We start from the raw sequence: 27818 nt of genomic DNA on the forward strand, positions 1-27818 counted from the left end.
TCCTTTGCTACTCTGTAATGAACTTGACTTGGATTTTGCATGAATCTTTAAAGTAGGCTGGATATATATATTATGTCTAGCCTTGTAGCTGTGAGATAAAGTAAACTTCCAATTATGCTTAAAAATTATGAGTTGTCAGATTTAGGAGTTCCGTCCTTTTGTTTTGTTTTGTTTTTTTTTTTGAGTAATTTGTTGCTATCTAAAGGCCTTGTTACTATCTTGCAACCTTTTGTCTTGATTTTGTTTTTTAATAGACTAGTGGTATGCTTTTTCTGAACAATAAAGATCCCATCTTCAGATTGAGTTATCTCGATCCAAGAAAATAATGCATTAATCCTAGATCAGTCATCTCGAATGTTTTCACCATATCTTCTTGCGAACTTCTCGATCATTTTTCATTGTTACCTGTATACATGAGATCGTCGGCATATAGATAGATTATAGGCTGCATTGATTTTTGATGTATAGAGTTGGTTAGCTTTGGCTCTTCCTGAATCCTTGCTTCATGAAGTAGTTGTCTATTCTACTGTACCACGCTCATGAAGCTTGCTTTATTTCGTATAATTGTCTTCCTTAATTTGAGAACTTTATCTTTTTTATCTTGTACTACATACTCTTGAGGTTGCTCAACATAAATTTCCTTTTGAAGATAGCCATTGAAAAATACTGATTTCATGTCTAGTTGATAAATCTTCCACTTCTTCTGTATAGCTAATGCAATCAACGCCCTTAGCAACTGAAGCAAATGTTTCATTGTAGTCAATGCCAAATTGTTGTGAGTATCATTTGGCTCCTAGTCTTGCTTTATGTTTTTGAATTAAACCATCAACATTAATTTTTGTCTTGTAGACTTATTTAACACCTATAACTTCTCTGTCTCGAAAAAGATCAACAAGCTCCCAAGTGTTATTTTTCTTGATCATTTTTATTTCTTCGTTCATAGCTTTTCTCCATTTTGGTTGTTTTGAAGCTATTTCATAGCTTTTAGGTTTTATGATCATCAAGTTGCAACTTCGGTATATTTTTTATAATCTTCATGTTTTTCTTGTGATGATTCTAGTTAGTTGATTGGTCCTTTTGTCGTTGCTTGTTGTGTGGACTTTGGTAGATTGTTCTCCTCAAAGTTACCCTTCTATTTTTGTGGTTGTGATAGGATGATGATACCCTTTTCCTTCATCTTGACCAGTTTCCCAGTCGTAGGTAGTATCTTCATCAAACTTAACATCCCCGACTTATAATTACCTTCTTTGTTCACAAGTTATAGACTCGATAATCTTTTCATTGAGTTCTATAACCTAAGAAGATTCCTTACTCTATTTTTTATCTAGCTTACCATTGTTCTCTTGTGGAATATGTGTGTAGTAGATGCAGCCAAAAATTCTGAGATACTTTGATGATGGTTTTCATTCCTTCCATGCTTCCACTGGTGTTTTGTCTTCTATGGCTTTGATTGGACATCGATTTAGTAGGTAGACTGTGGTGCTTATTGCTTCTACCCATAACGTTTTGGAAGAACTTTCTCTATTAGGATGGCTCCAGGTGTCTACATTACTATTCTGTTCTTATTTTTTGACACACTGTTTTGTTCTATTGCATATCTAACAGTAAGTTGATGCTCAATTTCTTCATCTTTACAGAATTGTTTGAATTCATTTGATGTATATTCTTTACTTCTATTTAAGCATGTCAACAACCAGAGCCAAGTTAGCTTGTGAGCTAAAACTCGAGGCTCAGGCTCAGGCTCGAGTAAAATGATGCTAACTTTTGGAAGCCTAAGCTGAGTCGAGGTCTTGCTAAGCCAAAAAATCTAAGCTTGATCTGAGTTTTTGAATCGGTGAGGATGGACTGAGTCGAACCGAGCTTCTTCTTTTTTTCATAACTGCTACATAGCTACCTACCTGTTGGCAGCAGATTTGCTGCCTTTTTAAGACAGTTTTAAATATATATGTTTATAATTTTTTTGTTATCTTTTTTTATTTATTTAACTATCTAGCTCGGGCCAGCCCGTATGGATCGTCGAGCCACATGAGCCGATCTGGGCTCGAGTAGACACCCAGAATGGGGCTCTGCCCGAGCCTTGACTCTGTGCCTTTGAGCCACGAATTAGGCTGGCTCGGCCTTTTCCTAGGAAGAGCCACGGGAAACCCGAGCCGACTAGCCAAATTTACATCACTACCTCTGTCACTTTTGATAGTTTTGATATTGTAATCATTTTGCTTTTGACATAGCTTTTGACCCCATTTAAAAATCTCAAGTACTTGGGATTTCTCACACAAGAAATATACCCATGTCATTTTAGTGTAGTAAAAAATGACGAGAAAGAAGTTCATGTTTTGCTTGTACGTCGAAGTACGCATCAGACCGCAAACACTTGTATGTGTCAGCTTCAATGGCTTTTTAGCTCTCCAAGATTTTCAGGATGGAAATGGTTGACGGTGTTGTTTTCTCTAGCAAAAATTCTTTGCAAACTTCATTAATCTTTTTTATGACTGGTTAGTCTTTTATCATGCTTTTTTGCTACAAGATCTTCAATTTGTGGAAGTAGATATGTCCAAATCTTTTATGCACAACCACGATTGGTCTACTTGTGCCATCATTGCTGCATTGTTTGTGTTGGACTGGGAGACATCTATTATCCCACTTTTGACTTTTGCAATTACAAGGTATTTATCTTTCTTGTCATGTATAATTCTAGAATCTCCTTCAAAATGTAAATTATATCCTATCTCTATCATCTATCTATACGTAGTAGATTTTGATCTATTGTAGGGACCAAGAGAACTTAATTGATGTATCTCTTGCCCGTTTTGTATCAACAGCAATAGTGCCTTTGCCTGTTGCCTCTATGAAATTTCCATAGCCAATTTTGATTTTTGCATTGGTTTTTCAAGATTGCAGAAAATACTTTCATCTTTCATCATGTGGTTATCACAGCCACTGTTTAGATACCATATATCCAGTTTGTTATCAGATGCATCCTTGCTAGAAGTATAAAATAGACTTCATTCTATATCATTTTTCAGAGAAATTAGCTCGATGATTTTGTTTAATGGACTTCATTCTATATCATTTTCAGAGAAATTAGCTTAATGATTTTGTTTAAAACGATAAAATTTTTCTTCGTGTCCAATTTTTTTACAGTTACAACACTGTGGTTTTTCTTTAAACCAACAATCCTTCTCTAAATAACTTTTTTCTTTTACGAATACCACATGGAGGATACTTGCCGCTTTTATCAATTTCTTTTCCTTGAATTTCTTTATTTTTAGAATTATCTTTAGATTTCTGAAATTGCATAATAACTTTAGATTGAAAAGCATTTTTTGTGTCAATTTCATAAAATCTTTCTAATCTTTTTTCATCTGCTTCTAGTGAACCCATTAATTCTATAGCTACTTATTTATTTATATCTTTAGACTTCTCAATAGTTGAAATAATTGGGCCATATTTTTCTGTGCAAATAATTAGAATTTTTAATACATATCTTTTTAGGAACATCATCTCTATAAGATATTAGTTGATTTATTATTTCATCTATTCTTGAATAATGATCTTTCATGATTTTAGAACCTTTCATTTTTAAAATTTCAAAATTCCTTCTTAAAGTTTGAAGACAACAAGTATTTACCTTGTCATTGTCGTAGAACTCCTCCTTCCGTTTATCCCAAACTTCTTTTGCTATTTTAGCTCCCATGATTCTTGAAAAATAAGTGTCTGTCAAGTTCATTTGTAGAGCAAGACGTGCTAAAGAAGATTTTATTAATTTTTTTTTTGTTGATTCTCTTTAAGTTCATTCTTTCGTGCGTTAGTTAAAATGGAAATGTCATTTGAGTTAGTATACCTATCATTGACGACATCCCATAAATTTTGATGGACCAAAAACCATAGTTATCTCTATTAAATGTTGGGATAGGAATTGATGAGCAGAAAGCGTTTATCATTGTATATGCTTAAGACCAATATCTATCGAATGTAGCTCTAATACTAGTGAGGATTTTTATTTGAAGTAGAAGAAATAAATTGATTTAGAGTAAATGGTATAGTAGGCAGTGGCAAATCCAGGATTTTAATTGAGTACGGGGCGGCCGTTAACTGTCGACGATCGTAATAATAACCAATGCCATGAGTTGAAATTACTTAGCCCCTGTTTGGCCCCCCATTATTTGGATTTATAATGGGAAAATAATGTTTTTTTTAAAAAAAAAATGAATGGTTGTAAAAGAATGAAAAGTATTCGAATTATGTATAATATTATTTTATTGAAAATTGTGTAGTTGAAAATAGGAAAGAGAAAATTTTAAATTAAATTCGATAAGTTTTAGAAGGGGCCAAACTGGGGCTTATATCGTAGTTTGAATTGTAAGTGTGAGTGTATGTTATCTACCAGTGTAATAATGTTTATCGAGTAACAATTTGAAATTTGAAAAATGGTCCAATTATTTACTTTCTTGATTCGATTTGCTAATAATTTCAGTTTAATAGAAAAAAAAAAGTGACTATTTTAATAATCTCACTGTATGGTCGAATTTTATTTTTCTAAAATAGGAGGGTATATATCTTTACTTGATAAAAGAATATATAACTTTTGTTGCTTGTGTTGTCAACATCCACCAATTGCCATAGTGGTCAAACGGTGGTTGATTCTAATGGTGATCACATGTTCGATTCTTCCACTTGTACCGTTTTAATGCCTATTTGCTCCAAAATGGTGGAAAATATTAAACTAAAATCATTGCAAAACGGGATTGGCAGGTGATGGATCCGCCACTATTAGCAGGTGTTGTATGGGATAATTTTTAGGAATAGAAAATAGTAGAGTAGTTTCAATTGAATAAGACAGTTCAAGGAGGAAAAGTTAATTTATTGAATCGAAGATTTTACAAAATGACAGGAGACATTGGATGGAAATTTATTTTTCACTTACTTTTCATTTGAATCCAATACTACATCCTTATAGGCACACATGGTAAAATTAATTCTAGAGTTCTCTGATGTTTCCTTATTTTATTGTTTTGTTTTACTTGTTTCTCATGGCATTCTAGGGAATTCTAATACACGTAGGTTTATAGAATATGCACCATTTATTAATGCCTTGTTTGGGCTCTATTATTCCAAAAATATATTTTTCACTCTGTTATTTTCAATCACAGATTTTCAATAAAATTATATAACAAGTAAGCTCAAAACTTTTCTTATTTTTTGCCAACATATTCATCAAAAAATATCTAATCCGAAATACAATTTCTCTGAAATTGTTTTATAATGGAACTGCGCATAAACTTAACATGTTAAGCCCTCATAAGGTCCTGATCAGGAAGCTCTCTGTGGGACGTGGGTTGGGCCGTGTTGGCCAACAAACTTCAAATCAACCAACGAGTATGAAATGCCAAAAATTCAAAACATGACATACAAAAGTATCGGTGAAAAATTTTTGTAGATGCTAAAATAAAAAGCCGACTAATCCAATCTGTGTTACAATAGTTGAACTTAAAACTACACGATCTTTACATGCTGAAAGGTGTAATAAATAAACCCACAAAACATGCATGCCTATCCATACTTTATAGAGGACGTATAGAGAGCCACCGGTCGAACATCGCAAAACATTCTTTAGGCTTATACTCTGATATTGTATGTCCTGCACCCTGCAACATAAACACACTTTTATTTCTTGTTTTTCTTCAAATCATTGTGAGAATGAGCAGAATCAAAATTTTTTTGCCTTGACCGTCGCAAATGTGAGATAGAAGTCATTGTTCTTGAACTTCTCTGTGTATCTACAAGGGTTAAAGTATATTTCATCTTGAGAATAATTCCAGGCAAAATATTACATATATATGTAATATGATCAAGAATTGGAAACCAACCCCGCGACTTGGCCATTAACATGCCAAGGTCTCCAGTTGTCAATAACAGTCAGATTGAGTATGCGAATCCATTTTAAAGTACCAATATAAGGTGCAATCATGTCATGATCACCACTGGAAAGAAAAGAAACATAATTAGGAAACATATATCAAACTTAAATATTTGGCCCATATTGGATCCCACTTTTACTCGAAAATTGATTTTTGTCTTTAAAAAGTGTGATACTTTCTCAATTAAATAAACTGATTGGCAGAGACATTATGACAGCAAGGACATCAAGCCTCCAGTTTCTCCAACCATTATTTGGTCAAAAGATCGCTTTGCCCTTGATTCATAAGGTAAATATGTCTGCCAAGGGGAGGACTAAACTAGAAATGGAGGAATCATGGACGTCATCTTGTCAGGTGCATTAATCGGTCCAAAATTTCTCACATTATTTGGTCAAACAATCGTTTTGCCGTTGAATGGCGCTTGATATACAAGTTAAAAATTTTGCTTAAAGAATTATATTTAAGCAACACATATATTTAGCTGATGGATAGGACAACTTAGAACAAGTAACTCACAACGACTAAGCAAGCAAGAAACTAATATGACTTACCTAGCTATTAAAACTTTGTATCCTTTCTTGCTGAATATTCTATGATATTGAAGAACGTTTTCTACATTCCTTTCATAGGATATGCTCTCATTGCATCTTTTCCACTCTGTTATGGTACCCTGGAGATCAAATTATAATATTACGTTAGATATTTTGATCACATGCACTATTTTGAGTTTTGTTGATAGCTAGCACGTGGTAACAAGTACTAAATCTTTAATATTTTCTAGTTAACTTACCTTTCTTATATGAAGAGCTTCTTGGACACTCGGATCATTTGCCCAAACAGAAGATGTTATAAAATTTTTGCTCTGCATAGAAGAAACCAGTTGTTGAGAAATTCAGCACAGTTGGCTAAGAAAGATTAAATGTTGCTTTTAGCTTCTTTTTTACTAAAGAGTGTTTTAAGAGTAATAAGTTTTTACGAACCAAATTTACTTCTCTAATAAGTAACACTTTTACTTTACATAAAAATAATTTCTAAATGAACGTATACTTATATAAGTAGAGGATTAATTTAGTTACGCGACACCACTGTCGATATTGTTTGGATGATGGGAGGACGAGGTGGTTGCTTGAATCGTCTTCTGGAAATGTCTGATACCATCCAAAATCATCAAGTTTTGATACCATGTTATCACAATTTGGTTCCAAAATCTGAACTCCATTTATAAGATTTATGCACTGCAGCATTAGATCATATCGTGAAACTTGTTTAGCTTTTATGACCATAATAAACAATAAAAAAAAATGAAAAAGGAAAAAATATAAAGAATGCAAAATGGTTACCTTTTGGATCAGTTGAAGTGCATGCAAACATTGCACATTGTTTGGATCACGATTGTAATATTTTCCATTACAGCTAATTTTTGCTGACTAAAATTATGTCAAGTAATTACATGAGAATAAGATGCAAAATGCTTCATTTTATCATCAAAATATTGAATAAAAAGGATTACCTCAAAGTATTCATCCGATATAAGTGCCATGCGATGAGCATATGGAATTCGTGCATTATAATCAATGTTTGGTACTGTTAGTCCATTTCCGATAATGTATCCCTGTATAAATTTCGAAGTACACAACCGTTAACATGAAATATGTTATAGTATAGGCAAATAAATAATAAGAAATTTGTTTTTTTTTTTTTGAGCTAATCAATACTTGGAGGGACATTTGTGGCTTCAGTCCTGCTTCATTTCCTGCGCATTACCGTCGAGCTTGGTTGGGGAAAGAGAAAAATCAAATAAAATCTTGTAAGCATCTCTCTCTCTCTCTCTCTCTCTCTCTCTCTCTCTCTCTCTACATTACCTTGTGATATTTCCATGGAAATCATGGGAACAAGTTTGCCTGCATAGGATTCACCGGCGACATATAGACGATTTTTGATAAACATGGGGTGACTCAATAACCACTGCATTATTCTCAATATGAAGTTAGTTCACTAACCCAAAAAAAAAAATGTGGTAAAGAGCATGAAGGTATAAATGTATAAGGACTACTTCTATGTCCCTCGTCAAACTTCATTTGTATTGCATTCAATAATTTCAATTTGTACTTAGGAATAAAACATCTACGATTAATAACGTTGACCTACCTTCCTAAGAAATGTGTAAGTATCTTTTGCTGATTTGGTGTCCGAGGAAGAACAACCTTGTGAAGTGTTGGAATATGAAAATCCAGTACCAACTGGCCAATCTATGAATATGATACTGGCAACCTGAAAACTATTTAAATATATTATAAAGGTAGAAAAGTATTGAAGAAATACATACATGACTTGAAACACGCATGGAGTCAGAGATGTTTTTGACCTTGGTCCAAGAATATGGATTTAAGAGAATAGATGGCAAGCTTCCATCAAAATGTGCAACATCAAAAGTAAATGGACCTACAAACAAGAACACACATTGCTGTTAGAATAATATAACTTATATTTATAAATTATAATTTTTGATTATCGAAATAATAATACTTTCTAACTCTGTACATCTTACTGATTATAATACCAATTTCTAGCAGTGGAAGTGTACATTTGGAGAATAATGTGGTAAAAATTGGACAGCTTAGAGTTCTATAATAGGAAACAAGGCTAATAGGTTCTGTAATATGCAACGTCACGAGCAATCCCGAAGAGCTCTCATTATGACTATATATGGAGCTGGATAGATATGTACGCTGTAGCTTGCAATGAGCTTGAGTTTCCTAGTGAACATTCTCCAAAGAAGATCTTGGGATGAAGCTACTCGTAGACACTTTTCAAGCCATGCGTTAGAGTTCATCTTGAATTTAATGCATACAATTCTGGGAGACGTTCTATGTTAAGTCCTCAAAGAAATCCTCACACATCTTGGCTGCTAGAGATTTATCTGTGCTACAAAATGTCTGATTGTCTTTCTCATGAGTATCTTATAGTTGAGTATCGTTTCACTTTGATGTTCGTAGCAGCGGTTGTTGATAGAGTTAAATACAAGTTTTAATGAGATATTAGCAGACCTCATTTTTCTCATAGCATTTTCAATCCTTAAAAAAAAATCATTTGAATTGTTTAACATGGATAATTTCAAGCTTGCAGATTAGTTCTACCCCTCAATATCTTAAAGCGGATTTATTGTTGAAAAATGAGTTGCAGCATCATTGGCTCAAGGTGGTTTGTCAACCTCAATTTCAAGTACCCAAGTAAGTCGAAGAGTTATATCACAGTGAGTAGATTTTTTCGTTTTGTATTAGCACTACCTTTTTTACCATAACTACTGAGCATTTTCGATAAAACATGTGAAGATGGAAATTGGTTACAAAATGGAAGACAGATCTCTTGCTTATTTTATGATATTTAACTTAAAGCGAGATTTGTTACCAACATAAGTGTAGATTCCATTTATAGATGGACTTTTTGTTGTAAAATATCATCACGTCATTACGTCAGTAAATGTTTATATAAGAATTTATTCATCCAATTTTATTTATTATTTTTTTTCCCTCAAATTTCTGCCCCAAAACTTAGTTTTATGGCTATGCCTTGATTTACCTCTTTTGCATATTCAAACTTGAGGAGCTAATACCATGAAAGAAATAATGAGGGAGTAAGTATGATCAAAACCAAAAGTTAAGAATCATAAACGAAACGTTTTTACAGTTTTATCCTTGTCTTTATTCCTTTTCATATTTAAAGCGTAAAGGTGATGATATCAAAATTGGTCTAGCCTTGAAGCAAGCACGGGCAGATCTCCTAGATCCCAAATCAACTCATTGATGATGACAGTCCTCCGAAACCTTTATTCGCCGCCTTATACAATGTGACACTCAAGGACTTGGGTAGCAGGTAGCTCGAGGTAAAAACTTTAGCTTGGGAATAATCTCCCATAGGTCGAGATTGAGTGCCACCTTATGTTATTGAATTTAAGATGACCGTACCTCCGTTAAACCATAGTCGTTTTCATTCACTTCATCTTAAAGATCTAGTAGATCATTTAAACTAATAAACCGTCAAACAACAAGGCATGAACACTAGGCTCCAACATTTTGCGCACTCGTATACATCTAGCAAGAACTTCAAGAACATAACACACATAGAGAGACAAATATATATTTCTACACACATTAATAAAGAGAGAGATTACCAAGTTCATAAACAAGGGTGGATAAACCAGAACAACCAGGTCCACCGGTGATCCAAAGCAAAAGAGGGTCCATGTTAGGATTGTTTTCGGACTCAATGAAGTAGTAGAATAGCTGAACTTCATCATTTTCTCCCACACCAATGTATCTAATCAATCATTCCAACAAAGATTTTAAATTTTTTACTAAGAATTCAGATAATTGAATTGCACTCAATGCTAATGAACATTAAATATTAAATTAGGTTAAATGCTTGTGAACGAGAAAAACCCCAAATGGTCGCTAAACTTTGCCCAAAATCCCCAAAGAGGTCACCGAACTTCAAACCGTCCCTAAGTAGTCACTGAACCTAGCTCGAAGTCTCCCAAGAGGTCATCGAACTACAAACGTCCCTAAATGGCCATTGAACTTTGCAAAAAGTTCCTAGGAGGTCACTAAAGTTTGCAAATTATTGAACTTTGCAAAGATGAATGGGGTCCCAATTTGCAAACTTCAGTGACCCCTTAAGAACTTTTTGCAAAGTTCAGTGATCATTTAGAGATGTTTTGAAGTTCCGTGACCTCCTGGGTGACCTCGGGCAAAGTTCAGTGACTATTTAGGGATGTTTTGAAGTTCAGTGATCTCTTGGGGGACTTTGGGCAAAGTTCAGTGACCATTTGGGGTTTTAACCCACTTGTCAACTGTTTAGGACTACTTACAGAAATGAAAATAAGGAGTGAAAGAACTGACCCGGTTTCAAGTTTGAAAGGAAGAGCACCTGAAAAACCTGGAAGAGTATTGATGATCGTCTGTGATGCTCCATAGTTGAAGAGCAGGAGAAGAAAAAGTGCATACAACCCTACCCAATTCATAATAAAAAAACCCAAAAATTAAACGCAAAAAATGTATTTAGTCTGTTATCTAAATATATTTTCACAAGGACTGACCTTTGGGCTTCCATGTTTGGAATTTAGAGGAAGAGAAATAGGCTGAAACATGTGATAATCAATAAGAAATAATCATCCAAATCTATGGCTACTTCTTTACCTAGGCTTGACATTTTAATGAGTAAACCAGCCTTGCAAATAATGATTAGTTATGAGGAATTTGTGGATTCTAAGCTTGGCAGGGATGGCTCCTATGATACCCCGTGAACTTTTTCCTTGTGTTCAGCAAATGAGTTTGGGGAGACAAATTCCTGCATGCCAACAATAAAAACTGTGTCAAAAAACGAGGAAATTAGCAAGCTACAGCACGCTTATAAAACAATAGAATTAAACTTACTCAACAAATTATATAATGCTGGCAACCTAACTTCATTCACTAGATCATGAAGATAAACTTCTAGTCTCGACAAGGAAAAAAGAAAGTCTACTTCCAAAGAATTTTTCCAAAACTTAAAGGTTGGAAACTGTATCTCAACCTCATCCAGGCCATGCAGAAAGGTAAAACCACCCTAAAAATTTAGTGCAACACAATAATGTTGGGTTTTAATTTTTTACGTGGGCCTGTATTCATGTTATTCTCAAGGTTAAGCCCATTTACAGTGATCTAATGAAGAATTGGAAGAAAATCACAAATAACCAAGTAAATAAAAATAATTCATTAAATACTACACACCAATTCATATTTATGATACTAATTATTATAGAGATGATACTAATTATTATAGAGAAGTATACAAAAACTACTATGATTTTATTTTTGCAACTGAAGCACGTGCAATGGCAAAAAATACTCGTACCATTAATTTCAATTTCTTATCATTTCCTGTCAATTAAAAACCATGGAAAGTTCAAATTACTAAGGAATGCATGGGATTGATAATATACTTTACAAATGAATGAAAGTGCAAAATTACATTAGGTGCTATAATATGTGTAAAAAAATTGAGATGTCAATCACGAAAACTCATAACATAATGAATAATATCAAAATACATGTTGCAGAGTGAAAATGAGCGAGAACTACACTTTGACAAATGATGTGGAGTAATTTGAATCAATTCATGCATGGATACAAGTAACCCTTGATATAATAGACAAATAGTATAGAAACAGGAATAAATAATGACTCAAATCAATTCAAAAAAGATAAAAAGGTATAATGTGTTATGGGTCAAAAAATGTGATACGCTCTATGTCGCATGTCAAGAAATAATTACACTGGTAAAAATGAAACTTGTCCATGTATTTAAGCAATTGATAAGTATATAAAATATTGGATTGGTGATACGCTTTACAAATGAATGAAAGTACAAAATTGCATCACATGCTTGACACGTGTAAAAAATCGATATGTCAATCATGAAAACACATAACATCATGACTCATATTACGATACATGAATAGAATTACGCTACAACAAATGATGTGGCATAACCTGAATCAATTCATGTATGGACTCAAGTAACAGTTAATATAATAGATGAAAATAATGCATACACTGAAAATTAATATAATAGATGAAAATAATGCATACACTGAAATAAACAATGACAATGACAAAAAATGAAACTTGTTCACGTGTTTCAACAATTGATATGTTACACAATATAATTTTGTCATGAGAAATCATATTCCAACACGTGTTATGTAATCAAGCATTAAAACTTGCAAGAATTTAAATTCAAACATAGTTTAAATTCACAATCATGTCATAAAACATGAACATTATAAAATCAGTGATGATGATTTCTGTAAACTTGCAAGTTCAAGAACAACCCTAAAATAAGTATACTCATACTTGCTATAATATAAGTATCCTCCTTCTTCAGAATAAATCCTACATATTATTGGTCAATATGAAGAGAGTAATTGATGATTAATCCTTCGGAAATTCACTAGAATTCGACTAGTAGCAGAGGTGATGCTAGTGGTTATCTAATTGATGTAGTTGATCCAAGGTGGATTAATGGCTTCTCGGACTCCCCTATTAGTTCTCTTCAAGTACTTGATATGTATGGTGAGAGTCAATCTTCTCGAAACTTCGCGAAGTCTCCATTCGGGTAGATATCAAGTTTTGCCTTGAATAAGACAATTGAGCTGAAGGCAAAAAATGCAACAAGAGTTCACGTCATATATTTTGGTATCCTCTGTGGTTTCCAGTGGCCTACCTTTCTTCAACATGTTGTTGAAAGTAAAAATGGCCCTCTAAGGGTTCGGACCGAATTTCCCCAACCAGGATTCAAACTGGCAGAAAGAATTGAAGAGATAGGTGTTGGTTGGCTTATTATGCTGAAATTTTTAACATGCCATAGCACAAAGGTGCGAAACCATCAAAATGGAGGATCTTAAGATTGAAGATGGAGAATTTCTCATTGTCAACGATTCAAGAATTTTTAATCAATTCAACCTGTTAATCCTTGATGATTCATAATTCAATTCCCACAAAATGGCTAAAAAGAACAGAACTAACTGAGAGCGATGCATGGGTTTACATCAAAGTTCTTCCACAGGGCCTAAGGCTTTGGTTTGATTAAAATGTATGGGGCACCTGTCTTTCCCTTTTTTTGCTGGAATGTAAGATTAAAACAGAAAATAGAGTATAAACAGCTGACAAAGCAAATTTGTATAAATCACTAGAGAAAATTTTGCACGAAATCAAGGATTTTGAGAAGGAAATAGTTTGGGAAGAAATGTGATCAGATTTCTTAGGCGCAAATTGGGGCAATATTTGTGCGTTATAGTTTTTTCATTTGCAATTCTAAAATAGCAATAAATTTGAGATATAAAATGTGGAAAAGTAATATTAAAATAAAAAACCTACAATCAAGAATAAGCAATTCAAGATCCGGTAATTAAACTCATTCTTAATGGATCAAGGTATATTCTGCATTTTATAATTCTATTGGTGATTTGACGTGAAATATTTTTGTAATATAGTAATAAAAGGATTTTCAAGTTCTTGAGATTCGTAAAGATTTAATTAGAACAAATGGTATCATAGCCAACTCTATGTTATACCACTGAGAATAAGGAAAGAATTTTTGGGTTGAAATTCATACTTTAGATTTCTCAATTTTGGGATGCGAATTTTAGTTTCAAATTTTTGGAGATTTTTCAGTAGTCATAATGCTATTCATGCTTCAGATTCTCAAATTTGAAGCTTTAACAACATTCGTACTTTGATTTCTGAATATGAATTTTAGTCCAAAATTTCAAAATTTTGGATTTTTGAATTTTTTTTTTGGAAATTCAGGATCGCTGTAGTGCATGGGCATAGCAACGGCCAATCTAGGCGCTACGCGTCCCTATTAAAACAATTTTTTTTAAACAAAAACAAAAAATAAAAATAAAAAGGAGCGCAATCAAATTCAAATCTTGGTATTAAAGTTTATTTCAAATTTATATTTTTCTAGTATAGATTAATTGAAGCAACATGTTACCAAAATAATCTCTTCTGTCTAAGTTGATTTATTTGGAATATTAGGATGGTTGCATGTGCAGTTCATGTGGATATTGACCTGTCAAAAGGGTGGTAAATATTTGGCTAAATTACATGCATAGTTTTGCTAATAAATATGTTACAATTATAAAGTCCTTTTTTATGTGAACAATAAGCCGGTCGAAAGATAGACTTATTATTTGACGTAATTTATTATCAATATTTGATTATTACACCAAGAGTACCACTTACAACTTAGTATATTCATCCGTAGACTAAATATTAGTGTTGTGTTCGATATCTTGTGATGGGGCAACTATTATTTGAATTTATTGATTGTTTAATATGGATTTGTATGTGAACATATATTTTTTCGGTTTTTGTTATCTACTCAATTGATTCATCTACTTCAACAATATCTACAAGTATCAACTCTATTTCTGTGCTCAATAGAACCAACTTTGAGGATTGGAAAGAGAACGTTCATATCGTTCTTGAATGCATCGATCTAGACCTTACTTTAAGAACTGAACAACACATTGCACTTAATGAAAGTTTCATTGATGAAAAATGGTACTTCGATAAGTGGGATTATTCAAATGGCATGAGTCTTATGATCATGAAGCGTGAAATTTCAAACATTCAAGAGCGCTGTGTCCGATAATGTAACTATTACAAAAGAAATTCTTGAAAAAATTGAAATACGCTCCAAAATTAGTACGCTTCTGACGAACTTAGTTTTACTAAAGTATAAAGGTAAAGAAAACATTCGTGAGTGCATCGTGGAGATGTCTCATCTTGCTTCAAAAATGAAGGCATTAAAGCTTGAGTTGCCTGATGACTTTCTCATGCATTTGGTATTGATTTTTCTTCTAACACAATTCAATCAATTCAAGGTCATTTATAATTGTCAGAAGGAAAAAGTGAACATTTAATGAGTTCATTTCATATGTGTGCAAGAAGAAGAAAGGCTAGAGCAAGAGAAAACTGAAAATGCTCACTTAGCTAATACCTTTTAAGGACAAGTTCACGAAAAGAAAGAATAAGAAAGCTACATCAGGTTAATATAAAAAAAAAAAACAGCAAAAGTTTAAAAAAAAAAATCATCTAGCTGCTATTTTTATCAAAATCTGGGACGCATAAAGTGGGATTGTACCAAATACCATGTGTGTAAAGAAATGTACCTTTTCAACTTTGGTTTGTTCTGAAGTTAATTTAGTTTCAATACTTAGACAGACTTGGTGGATTGATTCCAATGCCACTACTCATATAATTGTGTCTATGCAAGTTTGCTTGAACGATCGAAAGCCAAATGATGCTAAAAGATTCATCTATGTGGACGACGGCAATTCAGTTGGAGTTGAAACTATTGGGAGTTTTAGATGATTATTAAAGATTGGTTTCTGTTTGGATTTGAAAGAAATTTTTGTGGTACCATTTTTAAGATGAAGTTTGGTTTCTATTTCTGTATTGGACAAATTCAATTACTTTTGTTCATTTGGAAATAATAAACATAGTTTAATTCAAATATTGTGGGTATTGGTTCTTTATCAATGTTTAATAATCTCTATTTATTTGATTTTGTTGCCTCTTTCAATAAAACCTTGCATGAGATTTAACAGCTGAAGCTACTGGTGGAGAGACCGCGTCCTATAATAAATAGTTAGTAGTATGCGAGTCATCGATTCGAGGAAAGAAAAAAACCACTTTGCTTTGAAGGCCTAGATTCTGCTTTGTTATGGCACAAGCGTTTAGGCCACATATCTCGAAAGAGAATCGAAAAGTTTTCCATCAGAAAGAATTTTTTATTCTCTTGACTTTTCAAACTTAAACATTTGTGTTAATTGCATTAAAGGAAAACAAACAAATAGAAGGAGATTAGTTGCCAAAAGAATTTCGAACATCTTAAAACTAATTCATGTGGATATATCCATTTCCTTTAGCTTCTTGGAATGGTCAACAATCATTTATTATGTTCATAGACAATTTTCCTCACTATAACTACTGGCATCTCATTCACAAGAAGTCTCAATCATTGGACATGTTCAAAGCTTAAAACATCGTGATGGTAAATACTATGGTAGATATGATGAATAAGGAGAAAATGTCCAAGACATTTTACTAAATTCCTAGAGGAATATGGAATCGTCCTACAGTACACCTTGCCAAGATTTCTTAGATTGTATGGTGTTGTAGAGAGACGAAATGGAACAATTGATAACATGATAATGAGTATGATTAGTTGTAACCTTAACAAAATCTTAGGGGAGAAGCACTGAAATCTACAGCTTACATTCTCAATAGAGTTTCTAGTAAAACAAGTATCAAAACCTTATAAGCTTTAGACAGACAAGAAGCCTAATTTTAAACACTTGCACATTTGGAGTTGTCCAACTGAGGCAAGGCTTTATAGGCCATTTGAAACGAAACTGAACTCCAGAACTATTAGTTGCTATTTTATTGGATAATCTGAGGCCAAAGAGTTACAAATTCTATGATCCTACTAACAAGTCAAATTTTTAAATAGAAAATGCTCAGTTCTTTAAGGATGTGGAGTTTGCGAAGAGAGATACGATTAGAAATTTTGTCTTTGAAGAGGGATATGTTAATATTTCTTTTATTACCATTGACAATATTAGGATCATGGGCAAAATTCCTATTCTTTATTTGTTCAAGAAGCAATTTCAGATCAAGACAATATTCCATAACCCTCCATACACAATCAAGAGATTGTTCAAGACGAACAAATTCAACAACCTGAAGAACAAATACCATCAAAGAGATCCACTAAAGACAATTCTGAATGAATTTATATTCTTTTTTCAAGAAAATGACGATGGCATTAGATTGGTGGAAGAACATGTGATCAACTTTGATTAAGCCATGCAAATGGATAATTCTCAAAAGTGGATTGACGTCATGAATGAGGAGATAAATTCCATAGAAGACAATGATGTTTGAGAACTTGTCCAGTTGCCTTCCGTTGCAAAGCCAACGGTTGCAAATGAATAATTAAAACTAAGAGGGATTTGAAAGGCAATGTACGCAGATATAAGACCAGTCTTTCTACAAAGGACTTTACTAGAAAGGAAGACATTGACTTTAAAGAAACTTTTCTTCCCAATTTCAACGAAAAACTCTTTTAAGACTATTATGCACTTGTAGTACATTTTGATCTTGAGATACATCAGATGGTTCTAAAGACAACATTTCTAAATGGTGATATTGATGAGACAATTTATATGGTGCAACTAAGAAACTGTATCTACTCAAAGAAGATGTTTGCCAATTAAAGAAATCCATCTATGGCCTTAAGCAGGCATCCATCAATGATATCACAAATTTCATTAAGTAATTATTTCATTTGGTTTTGAGATGAATGTAGTTGATGATTTTGTATATCACAAGTCCAGTGGGCCTAAGCATATTTTTCTAGTGTTGTATTTTGATGACATATGACTCGCCTACAATAATATAAGCTTATTGTACAATACCAAGGATTTCTATCAAAGATTTTTGAGATGAAGGATCCTAGTGGAACCTTTTTTATATTAGGGATATAGATACATCGGGATCATGTCGGTTATTCTTCCATTGTCACGAATGATCTATATTGAAAAGGTACTTAAGAGACATAGGATGTAAAATTGTAAACAAGGTGATATGCCTGTTGCTAAAGGAAAGAACTTCAATCTCAATCAATGCCTTAAGAATGAACTTGAAGAGAATGAAATGCAGAAAACCCCACATGCTTCAGTAGCTAAGAATTTAACATATGTTCAGGTTTGCACAAATTCGGATATAGTATTCATTATTATAATACTAGGCAGATATTTAAGTAACTCTGTGATGGATCATTGTAAGGCAACAAAATAGGTTACGCGGTATCTACAGAGAACAAAGGATTACATGATTACATATATGAAATCAGGCTATGTCAACTTGCTGGTGGAGGAGCTATATCTTGCCAAATTCTTAAGCATAAACTTATAGCTTCTTTGACCATGACAAAAGAATTTATAGCATGTTATAAAACATCCAATCAAAGAATATATCTATGAAACTTTGTCACTAGGTTATGAATTTTATATATAATTGAAAGACCATTCAAGTTATTTTATGACAATAAATAAGCAATCTTATATTCAAACAACAAGAAGAGTTCGACGAAGTCTAAATTTATAGATATCAACTTCCTAGAGAGTTCAGATTTGTTAGATTACTGTAGAACATATTGGGACAAACTCTATCATAACAGATCTATTTACTAAAGGATTACTACCTAAGATCTTTCATGAGCACATTGATCACATGGGTATTGCACCTATATGCTAGTTCATTGGAAGTTTGGATGTTGTCTGATTTAGACACAATTTTATGTTTATGGATGTTCAGTTTATTTGTAGAAATAAAGTATTTAGTTCAATTTTTACTCCGATTACAGCCTTTAATTCGATCTTATTAAAAAATAAGGTAGAACCAGTTGGAAATACACATTGTTGGATCACGTTGTAGGTAATTTCTGTAAAGCCCCGAAAATTTTAAAGAATAGAATTAATTGTTCTAAATGCCATTTTTATATTATTTTGAAAGTTGAAGGACTATAAAGAAATATGTTTTAAATTCTTATTTTTTGAGTCAAATTTTGATAGAGAGAGTTTTAGTATATCGATATTAGGTTCTTTTTATTAGAAATCTTCGAATCGAGAAAATATAAATTCAAACAAGTTAGGCTAAAGATATTGAAGTTCAAAGAAGTTAACTTTTATTATAAATTAATTAAGTTACATATTTAATTTTTAAATGTTGGCCAGCACGTGCATGATTAAAAAAAGAAAAAGAAAAAGGTATAATAGTGAGTAACTTGTGTCAATTGCATGGAAAATGCTTGACTATATGATATGGTAGAAAATTTTAGATTGTTTACACGTATATCTCAAATGATTCAAAGAATAATAATTGTCCACCTCAAATAAGTCCTCCAAGTTGGCAATAAAAGATTTATATATGTTTTACTGAATCAAACACGCATATACATGCACTGCATCAGAGAAAAGGTTGTGAAATGTGAAATTTTTGCTTTTCTTTCAAAAAATTGTTTTCACCAATCAAGGTAAGACTTTGACTTACAAGTGGTTTATCCCGTTTAATTTTATTTCTTTCACGTTTATAAATATTATACTTACAAATTGACACAATATGATATGGTAAATGATAATGGCCACCGGTATAAATGATATCATATGTATTAGCTTTTACCAGATTTTAAAGATATGATATAACGGTATGATTATTTTGATGCATGAATTGATATTCTTATTCGGGATTGCACAAATATTTGTGTCTTATTGAGTATTCTCATATACTCACCATTTTCCCCTACTTCCACGTATTAGAAAGGGTCATTGGTTGATGGGTGATGAGATGCTACTGTTGTGCTTGGATTCATTGAACCTAATAAAGTAAATTTGGTGTAATGTGACTAAGAACTTATTCTTTAGTAGTAAATTTAATTTCAATAAGTGAACTCTCTCTCATTTTTTATTTTTTTAAGTGATTTGGATTATAATTAGTCGATCATGTAGTTCAGTTTGTGTTATATTTCTTTTGTAGATTTAACGTTATTTATTTTCTATTATATGTAATAAAATGTTTAATGTATTCAAATGCATGTATTAGATTTAATGGAATCTATTAGAGAAATTGTCCACTGAAAATTTTAACCATTTTAAATGAATAGTCACTGACAAAGATTATAAAAATAGGGACCTTCCTTTCTCAAGTTACTTTTCCTGTTCAATTCCAGTGATTTGCTTTTGGCGATACAAATAATATATTTATTAGATACATCAATTAGGTGATACATCAATCTAGTATTAATAAAAAAAGATAATGTGGTTCATTTAACCATTTATCATCGATTATGGGCACCACTAATTGAATGCTTTATTAAATAAAATCAAATGCAAGCTCTTATGCAACTGTCAAATTAAATCCAAAGTTCATAAATTGTATATTTATTTTATTTAATCTATCGAAAAATATATGAATAATGTGGTATCAAAAAAATTTCGTTATTAAAAATAAATAAATAAATAAAGGATTTGAAACTAAACTTGTAACCTTGAGTAAACTGCTATCACATAATGTTATACATAAATGCATGTTATGTTGCCAATATTGAAAGAAACTTGTGGTTGTGAATCGAATTTTAAAATTTGGGTCATTCCAATTTCTATGCTACATGTCCATACTTGAGCTATGTAATTTGATTGTATTGATATATGTGACAATTGATGATTTATTTATGATACTAGTAACGACAATCGGTTTGATTTTATATTGAAAAATCAATGGACGAGATTGTTCAGAAGATTTTTTGCTTGTGATTGCAAAGGTTTTGACGTCATAAGTTTATACACATTTATAAGGTAACAAATGTGGCCAAGTGAGATATTGTTTGGTTTTAATTTGTCACGTTGGCCTACATATATAATTAAGGGAAAATTACCTAGATCCCTTCTTGTCAAGATTACATTTCTAAAACAAGTGGGTGAAAGATTAAATTTCAATGGTCAGGTGATAAATACTAATTTTTAAATTAATTGATTACACCCACCCACTCTACCACCCCTAAACACTTCTTTTACCCTATACTTCGATTCATTTTCTAACCCACACACACTCTCTCGCGTCCCAAAAAATTGATCAACACTCTCTTACCCAAAAATCTCATCGGTCGCTTCTTCCCCAACTCTACCCTTTAGATTTCGGCCACCTACCACTTCTCTCGTCAGAGTTTCGCACAAAATCTCTTCTTTGAAAGCTGATGAGCTTAGATTTTGGGGAAGTGACAGTGCAATACATGAGTCACCTAAAGCAGAACCAATCTATGAGGAGAAGAAAATTGAATGTGAACATGGGGACCATATAGTGAAGAACAATCAGATCTATGGCTTCTCTCTCATAATCTTCCTCATCTTTTCGAGAAATAATTAAAGAAGAATCTTGGAAATCTTTATTGAGAAATATTCATTAATCAATTAGTTGGTGTTTTTTTTAAGGTGTTGGTGGAAGTTATGGTAGTGATAATTGTTGTTGTAGATTTGAGTTAAAGATATTAGTAGTGATGGTGGTTATTATTTTTTCGAATAGATTTGCTGTGGTGGTTGGAGATCTGATTTTTTCTGCTCAAGATCTGGTTGTGACCTATTTTGTGTTGATTGTGATCGATTGTGACTTAAGATTGATTTAGTCACTGACAGTCACATTGAGTACAAACTTGGTCACAGACCCCATATCAATTTACCCCAGACCTTGTATTAATTTTTAACCCACACACTCTATTTCTTCCCCCAAAAATTAGTTTGACACTCTCTTACCCAAAAATCAGATCTACGACTTCTTCCCCACCTACACTCTAGATTCCGACCACCTATCACGTCTCTCAACGGAGTTTCAGGAGAGAAGTGTGATGATGTTGGTTGGCACTTTTTGAAGGGTTGGAGGAAGTCATGGTAGTGATGATTGTTGTGGATTTGATGCAAATGTAGTATTTATGGTCATCAATTTGAGTTAAAGATGTTAGTAGAGGTGGTTGTTACTTTTTCAAACAGATTTGCTATGGTGGTTGGAGATCTGGTTTCTTCTGTTTGGGATCTTGTTGTGCCTATTTGTGACCAATTTTGTATTGATTTGACTGGTTGTGACTTGAGATTGATCTGGTCACAGACAATCACACTGAATGCAAATTTGGTCACAATTAGTTACACCGAAGGCAAAGTTGGTCACGATGATTCTCAGATAACGTAAGTCAGTGAATTGGTCACATATAACACATATATGATCACAAATAACATGGTTGCAAATCTGATAACTACAATGCACCACTACGATCATCACAATTTTTGGAGATTTTTCTATCACTGGAGCAAGAACAATCGATGGAATAGTCGCTGGAGCAGTTTGATGCAGCAGTTTGTAGGAACAATCGTCGGACCAGTCACCGGAGCTACTGTCTAAGCGGTCGCCAAAGTGAAGGCCAGAGCGGTTGCCTATCTCCGGTGGAGAGGTGGAGGGAATATGGTATAGTGGGGTGATAGGATGGGGTGAGTGAGGTGGCATGGAGTGGAAATAATTAATGTATATTTTATTATAGTTTAATTTTTAATAAATATATTTACCACCTGATTTTTGAAATATTTCAATAAATTTGTTATTTATGAAATGTGTTTTTGTAATGTTGTAGTTGTGTAGTCTTCTCTATAATTAATTGTGTATTAAAAGTTAAAGTTAAGCCCAGTTAAAGTGATCTAATAAAAAATTAGAGTTATTGGGCTTTGGGCATCTAATATGGTATGTGCTTAGTTATGTGAAGAGACTAGAATCATTTTAGGTTGAATTTCATGATGGGCCAAAATGGTCCCAAAATCATAATTGACTTCTCATTCTTTATGTCATCCCATTAATATAAGAATATCAAGAAGAAACGTTTCGAAGAGGAATATCAAGAAACCTCAATCAAGAACAAGCAACGAAGACCAATAAACTATGAGTATGAATACACAATTCAAGATCTAGTAATCAAACTTATTCCCAATGAATCAAGGTATGTGCCACACTTCATAATTCTTTTGGTGATTTGAGATTGTGAGAAATTTATTTGGAATAAGGGTTTTTCATTAACAAAAATCTCTTTCATATCCAAATTCGATATGGAAAGTTCTTGAACGGGAAAATATATATAGAGGGGGCTGTAGCAAGCCCATTTAATATTTTTTTTAGTACAATAAATTTTTTTTTTGTCTAAATTTAGTTCATGTTTGATAGGAATTAAAATTAGATTTTAATTGAATTTTTGAAATGTGCGATTGAAAAGATGTGGGACCCATGAAATATATGGTTCGACTTTGACTTATATTAAAATCTGATTTAAATCAATACCAATCAGGGGCTTAATTTTTTTTTAGGCTTGTAGTCCGATCCTGGATCCGTCCCTGATCTTGATAATATGGTAAACGAGTTTTCAAGTTCTTGAGATTCATAAAGATTTAAATTCTAACACATAACACAATAAACAGATTGGAGTACACTCGATCGACGCCGCACCCCAGAGTGAAAGAAATGACATTCAGCAAGGGTGCATAGTGAGATCATTGGGAAAGAGAGGAAAAATCAACTCAGTAGTCAGAGATTCCAAAATTCAACTTGAGTTGGTGAATCGAGTGCTCCTCTATTTTGTTCAAATGGAGTTGCCACTAAATTTGACTCCATCCTAGAAAGAAATACTCAGTTTAGCTTAACTTGCCAACTCGACCCTCTACTCTAAGGTCCCCAGGATTGACTGGGCTTAGCTCAAGCGGGACATGCAGGACCTATCAGCGAGGTTCTCACGAGATATATGGGACCCTGTCAAACTTATCCGGTAGCCACCGCCTCTACCACTGGAAGTACGAGACAATTGACAGTCAAATTACCAACATCAATTATCCGGACCGAGTTGACTCGGTAAGCTCACTGTGGTTCGGCTAAAAGAAGGAAAGAACGACCTTTGACATATGGTATCCCAGTCGAGTACGTATGACCGACTTGAGTTGGAAAAACAAAATGTATTTTTTTCTCAAAAAATTTAAAGAAAATAACAACTAGACACAAATATATGCACATGCAGAATACAGAATTGGGGAAATGTTGACAAAATAGAATCTTTCAGATTACTATCACTTGTACAAGAACGAAACCCACACACCTGTAGATCACAGGGGGCGCCACCTTCGGCAGACGAAGCTCTCCGGCTGCTTCTCCTCAGCAATTGAAGAAACGAAGAACCCAGAAATTGTAAAAGTGAATGGCAAATGCAGGGTTGCTTCTTGAGTTCACTCACTCTGCTGACGGTTTATCTCTCGAACAACCATGCTAAACAGACGCACTGGTTGACGTAATACTGCATAGAAATTTAAAAATAAAGCGTCATACTTTTTTACACAAATCCAATAGTACACTAATTATGTCGTCAACTGATTGTATCATAGTAAAAAAATATACGATCTGAATCACAGTTAAATAAAACTATCGCGATTTGAGGTAAAAGATTCATAACGTCAGTACAGACTGATTGTTTGCCCAGATGAAGCGATAGAGCAAATTTGCAATTTGAAAAGCAAATATTTGTATCAAATAAATAACAGGATTCTTTTGGCATGATTTTTGAGGAGTTAAAAGGAGCTTTTTAAATTTAAAATTTGTTTTTGGACATCTTGAACTAATTTTATGAAAGTTTCTTTTGTTCAAAAACTAACTTTTTAAAAAATCTTCAAATTTCGAAAATGTTTAAGAGAAAGACACGTTGGATTAACTCCATAAAAAAAAAATAATAATAATGAACCCTAACAAATAAGTTAATAAATATTTATTTATTGTATAAGGTGACGCGTGGAAAAATGTTGAGCGCAAATAAGACGCGTGTCTTCGCTGGCCAGTGGCCACCTTCTCTAATTGGCTGTTGCTCACGGTGGTGAAACAAATTCTTCACTAACACCATTCATTTTAGTATTTTTTAGGTTACACTTTTCTATACTTATTATTTTATTCAGTTTACGTAAAATCTATTTATATCAATTTGAATCGTTTCTCAAATGTTAATCCAAACTTAATTTTGAATTAATTGTAAGATTATGTTAATAATGAAATAAATAAGAACACTTCAACGAAAATTCTAATACCCACTAAAATTTGGATCAAACTACAATAATGTGTTTATTTGGTTTTATTTTCTTCTTTCTAGTGAACATAAGTTGATTCAAGTTTCATCACATCAAGTTTGTTTTATGTCTCACAAATTTTATTATCATCCTTTTTTTTTTTTTTTTTTTTTAGAACATGTGTTGTAAAAAATTTTGCGAATTAATTTTTTTCAGTTATTTATTTTTATTGCTTACCTACATATCTTGCATATTTCATGATTTTTCTTAGACAGGTTATATTCTCGCAACTGTGAATTTGACTCGAAATTCTTCAAAATGTTTCGAAGTATGACTTGAAATTAATTTTTTTCTTGACAACATGTGTCATAATATGTCATACGAAACAACAAATGTTCTATGATTTATAATACGTCTAATCTGGAACAAAAATGGATTAATTCATTTACCTATTCACTTAACCTTGTCGTAGTTTCCATCAAAATAAAATCCACTTTGTTATGTGTTGTTATTGATAACCTTGATATGTATCATATTTCTTGATTTTTCTTGAATGTATTACATTTTAGGTGAATATGGTTTCATCACGTAACGCTTCATAGTATGTCCCGCAATATAATGCATACAAATGGTACGTGGATTGATTCAAGACATATCATGCTTCATAGTATGCCTCGTCATATCATGCATTTTGTTTGAATGTGCAGTTTATTTACTTTCACACTTGATTTTCGCACCATAGGATAGTTTCTGTCAGAGTATTTGTGCCTACTCTAGATATGAGGTCATCTCGAACTTGAATATGACAATGAATAATTGCAGAAGGACTTATTGTTGATCTTGCTTCACTCTGTATACATTGTCAAAATTGAGTTAGTATTGAAGGAATTTTTGAGATATTCTATAGGTTTGAATTGGAAAAGTCTTCAATTGATGCGATGATTAATTGCGACTTTTCAATTGCAAAGGATGCATATTAAAGAGTTATATTGTTTTGGAATGAGTTTGATCTTTTGATAGTGTGCAATCTACACAATAAAAAAGTAAATCTACGATCTACTTGCTAAAATTAATTTGTGCCATAAGATGTGACTATTCAAAGAGATACACGAAAATCTATAAATAGAATCCTCCCAACTCTATTTTTTTCATTCCAAATCAATTTCATATAATTAATTTCTAATTCATACTCCAAATTTTGTTGAAATAAATTTCGAATTTGTGGTCGATAATTATTACTCAACATCTTTCGTTCTAAAAGAGTACAACCAAAGCATAGGTTCGTCCAAGAAATTTAATGTTGTACTATATTAATTTTAGAAGGAGCATTGTATCTGGAGAGATAAAGGTATGTTTAATCTTGTTAGCACTAGTGCAAGGGCTTTAAATTGTTTCTATGGTGGCAATGGCTCAATGATGGAGGAGGGGGAATCATCACAGAATAAATTGTCTTTGGCCCCTATCTCTACAGAATATCATGGTACATAGGAAACTGCTCAAGTCATAACAGGAAAAAATGGAAACAAGGATGCACTAGAGAAACAGGTTACTCCTTCTACTGTGGAGTTCGAAGATGTCACTGAAGTGCTGAAAGAATAGGGAGATTTGCTTCAGGCTCCAGGTTTTATTGAAGGGGAAAGAGAGTCTTTTGAACAGATTGTTGTCGAACACGATAATGAGCTTTTAACCTTAGAGAAAAAACAGGGAATGGAAGTCCTCTGCAGGAGTTTGGTGGTCATCGTGACATATTTCAATAGGAAATTTTTATTCAACATGTGAAGGAGGCCATTGAGGTGGAAGTGGGTATATTGGAGGAGCCAATATAGGAAATGAATGGGATCGCTCATCCCCCAAACCAAGTGGACTTGAATGACAATCAACCCGATACTTCATGTGAATTAATGCAACAAGGAAAATCTTCTGGTGAATGCCCAAATCGTGGAGACGTAGAGTGCGAGCAGGAAAATATGGCACAAGCAAGAACAACCATATCCCAACGTCAGAAAAAGAAAAAAAGTCATAACGCTGTCCGAGGTTCTTACACGCTCTAAAACCTCTTCAAAATGACGGACAAACTTTTGATATGTAAGAGGGTTGGGAGCATCAAGGACTCAACTCAACGATATTATGTCTAAATTTAATACAAGTGTTGTAACAATTTTGGAACCTTTGCAGTGAATTTTGAAGATTAGAAGATGGACGCACAGATTACGTCTCCCTAATTTTTTTCTAATTATTTATTTAATGGGAAGATCTGGCTTTTTTGGGAGGATGACTTGTTATTTGAGGAAGTAACTGTTTCACGTCAACATATTACTGGTATGTTTGGTAAGGAGGGGGTCTCTTGTCTAGTCATTATGGTTTACGTGAGCTATTTTCAAATTGGGCATGTAGACTAATGGAGAGATTTGGTTTCTTTGCAACGCCAAGACATACCTTGGCTAGCTGGTGGCGATTTCAACATTTTTTGTAGTGATACAGAAAAGGTTGGCAGGACACCAAAACCAGATCTCCCAAAGCGGGAATTTAATGACTGTATATCAAGCTGTAGCCTTCAAGAACTTTAGACAGAAGGTACTATTTTTACATGGTGTAATATGCAAGAAGGGAGTGGTTGTATTTGGGAGAAGTTGGACAGAATCTTAGTTAATAATTCTTTATTAACT

General features: G+C 33.0%; 1 protein-coding gene across 1 annotated transcript; it reads right to left on the minus strand.

Annotated features, from left to right (window-relative positions):
- Window positions 1-5446: 5446 nt before the first annotated feature.
- On the minus strand, window positions 5447-24628 carry LOC111378553 (serine carboxypeptidase-like 18). Its single transcript, XM_023001787.1, has 15 exons — window positions 24201-24628; window positions 11114-11264; window positions 10817-10925; window positions 10090-10235; window positions 8284-8360; window positions 8067-8189; window positions 7781-7883; window positions 7634-7671; window positions 7429-7530; window positions 7259-7345; window positions 6995-7153; window positions 6709-6780; window positions 6470-6588; window positions 5868-5981; window positions 5447-5777 (listed from the first exon to the last, which is right to left on the minus strand). Exons 2-15 carry the CDS (start codon window positions 11124-11126, stop codon window positions 5708-5710), a joined length of 1332 nt encoding a protein of 443 aa, XP_022857555.1. The 5' UTR covers window positions 11127-11264; window positions 24201-24628; the 3' UTR covers window positions 5447-5707.
- Window positions 24629-27818: the final 3190 nt, after the last annotated feature.

Source organism: Olea europaea, unplaced genomic scaffold (assembly GCF_002742605.1).
Source record: "Olea europaea var. sylvestris unplaced genomic scaffold, O_europaea_v1 scaffold1832, whole genome shotgun sequence".
In the NCBI taxonomy this organism is placed as follows: Eukaryota; Viridiplantae; Streptophyta; class Magnoliopsida; order Lamiales; family Oleaceae; genus Olea; species Olea europaea.

Excerpts from the sequence above, each read along its gene's own strand:
- LOC111378553 (XM_023001787.1), bottom strand. Across the intron at positions 7,884-8,066 it reads CTTACACATTTCTTAGGAAG|TGGTTATTGAGTCACCCCAT; the intron begins GTAGGTCAACGT and ends AGAATAATGCAG. Across the intron at positions 6,781-6,994 it reads AATATCGACAGTGGTGTCGC|AGCAAAAATTTTATAACATC; the intron begins GTAACTAAATTA and ends TCTTCTATGCAG.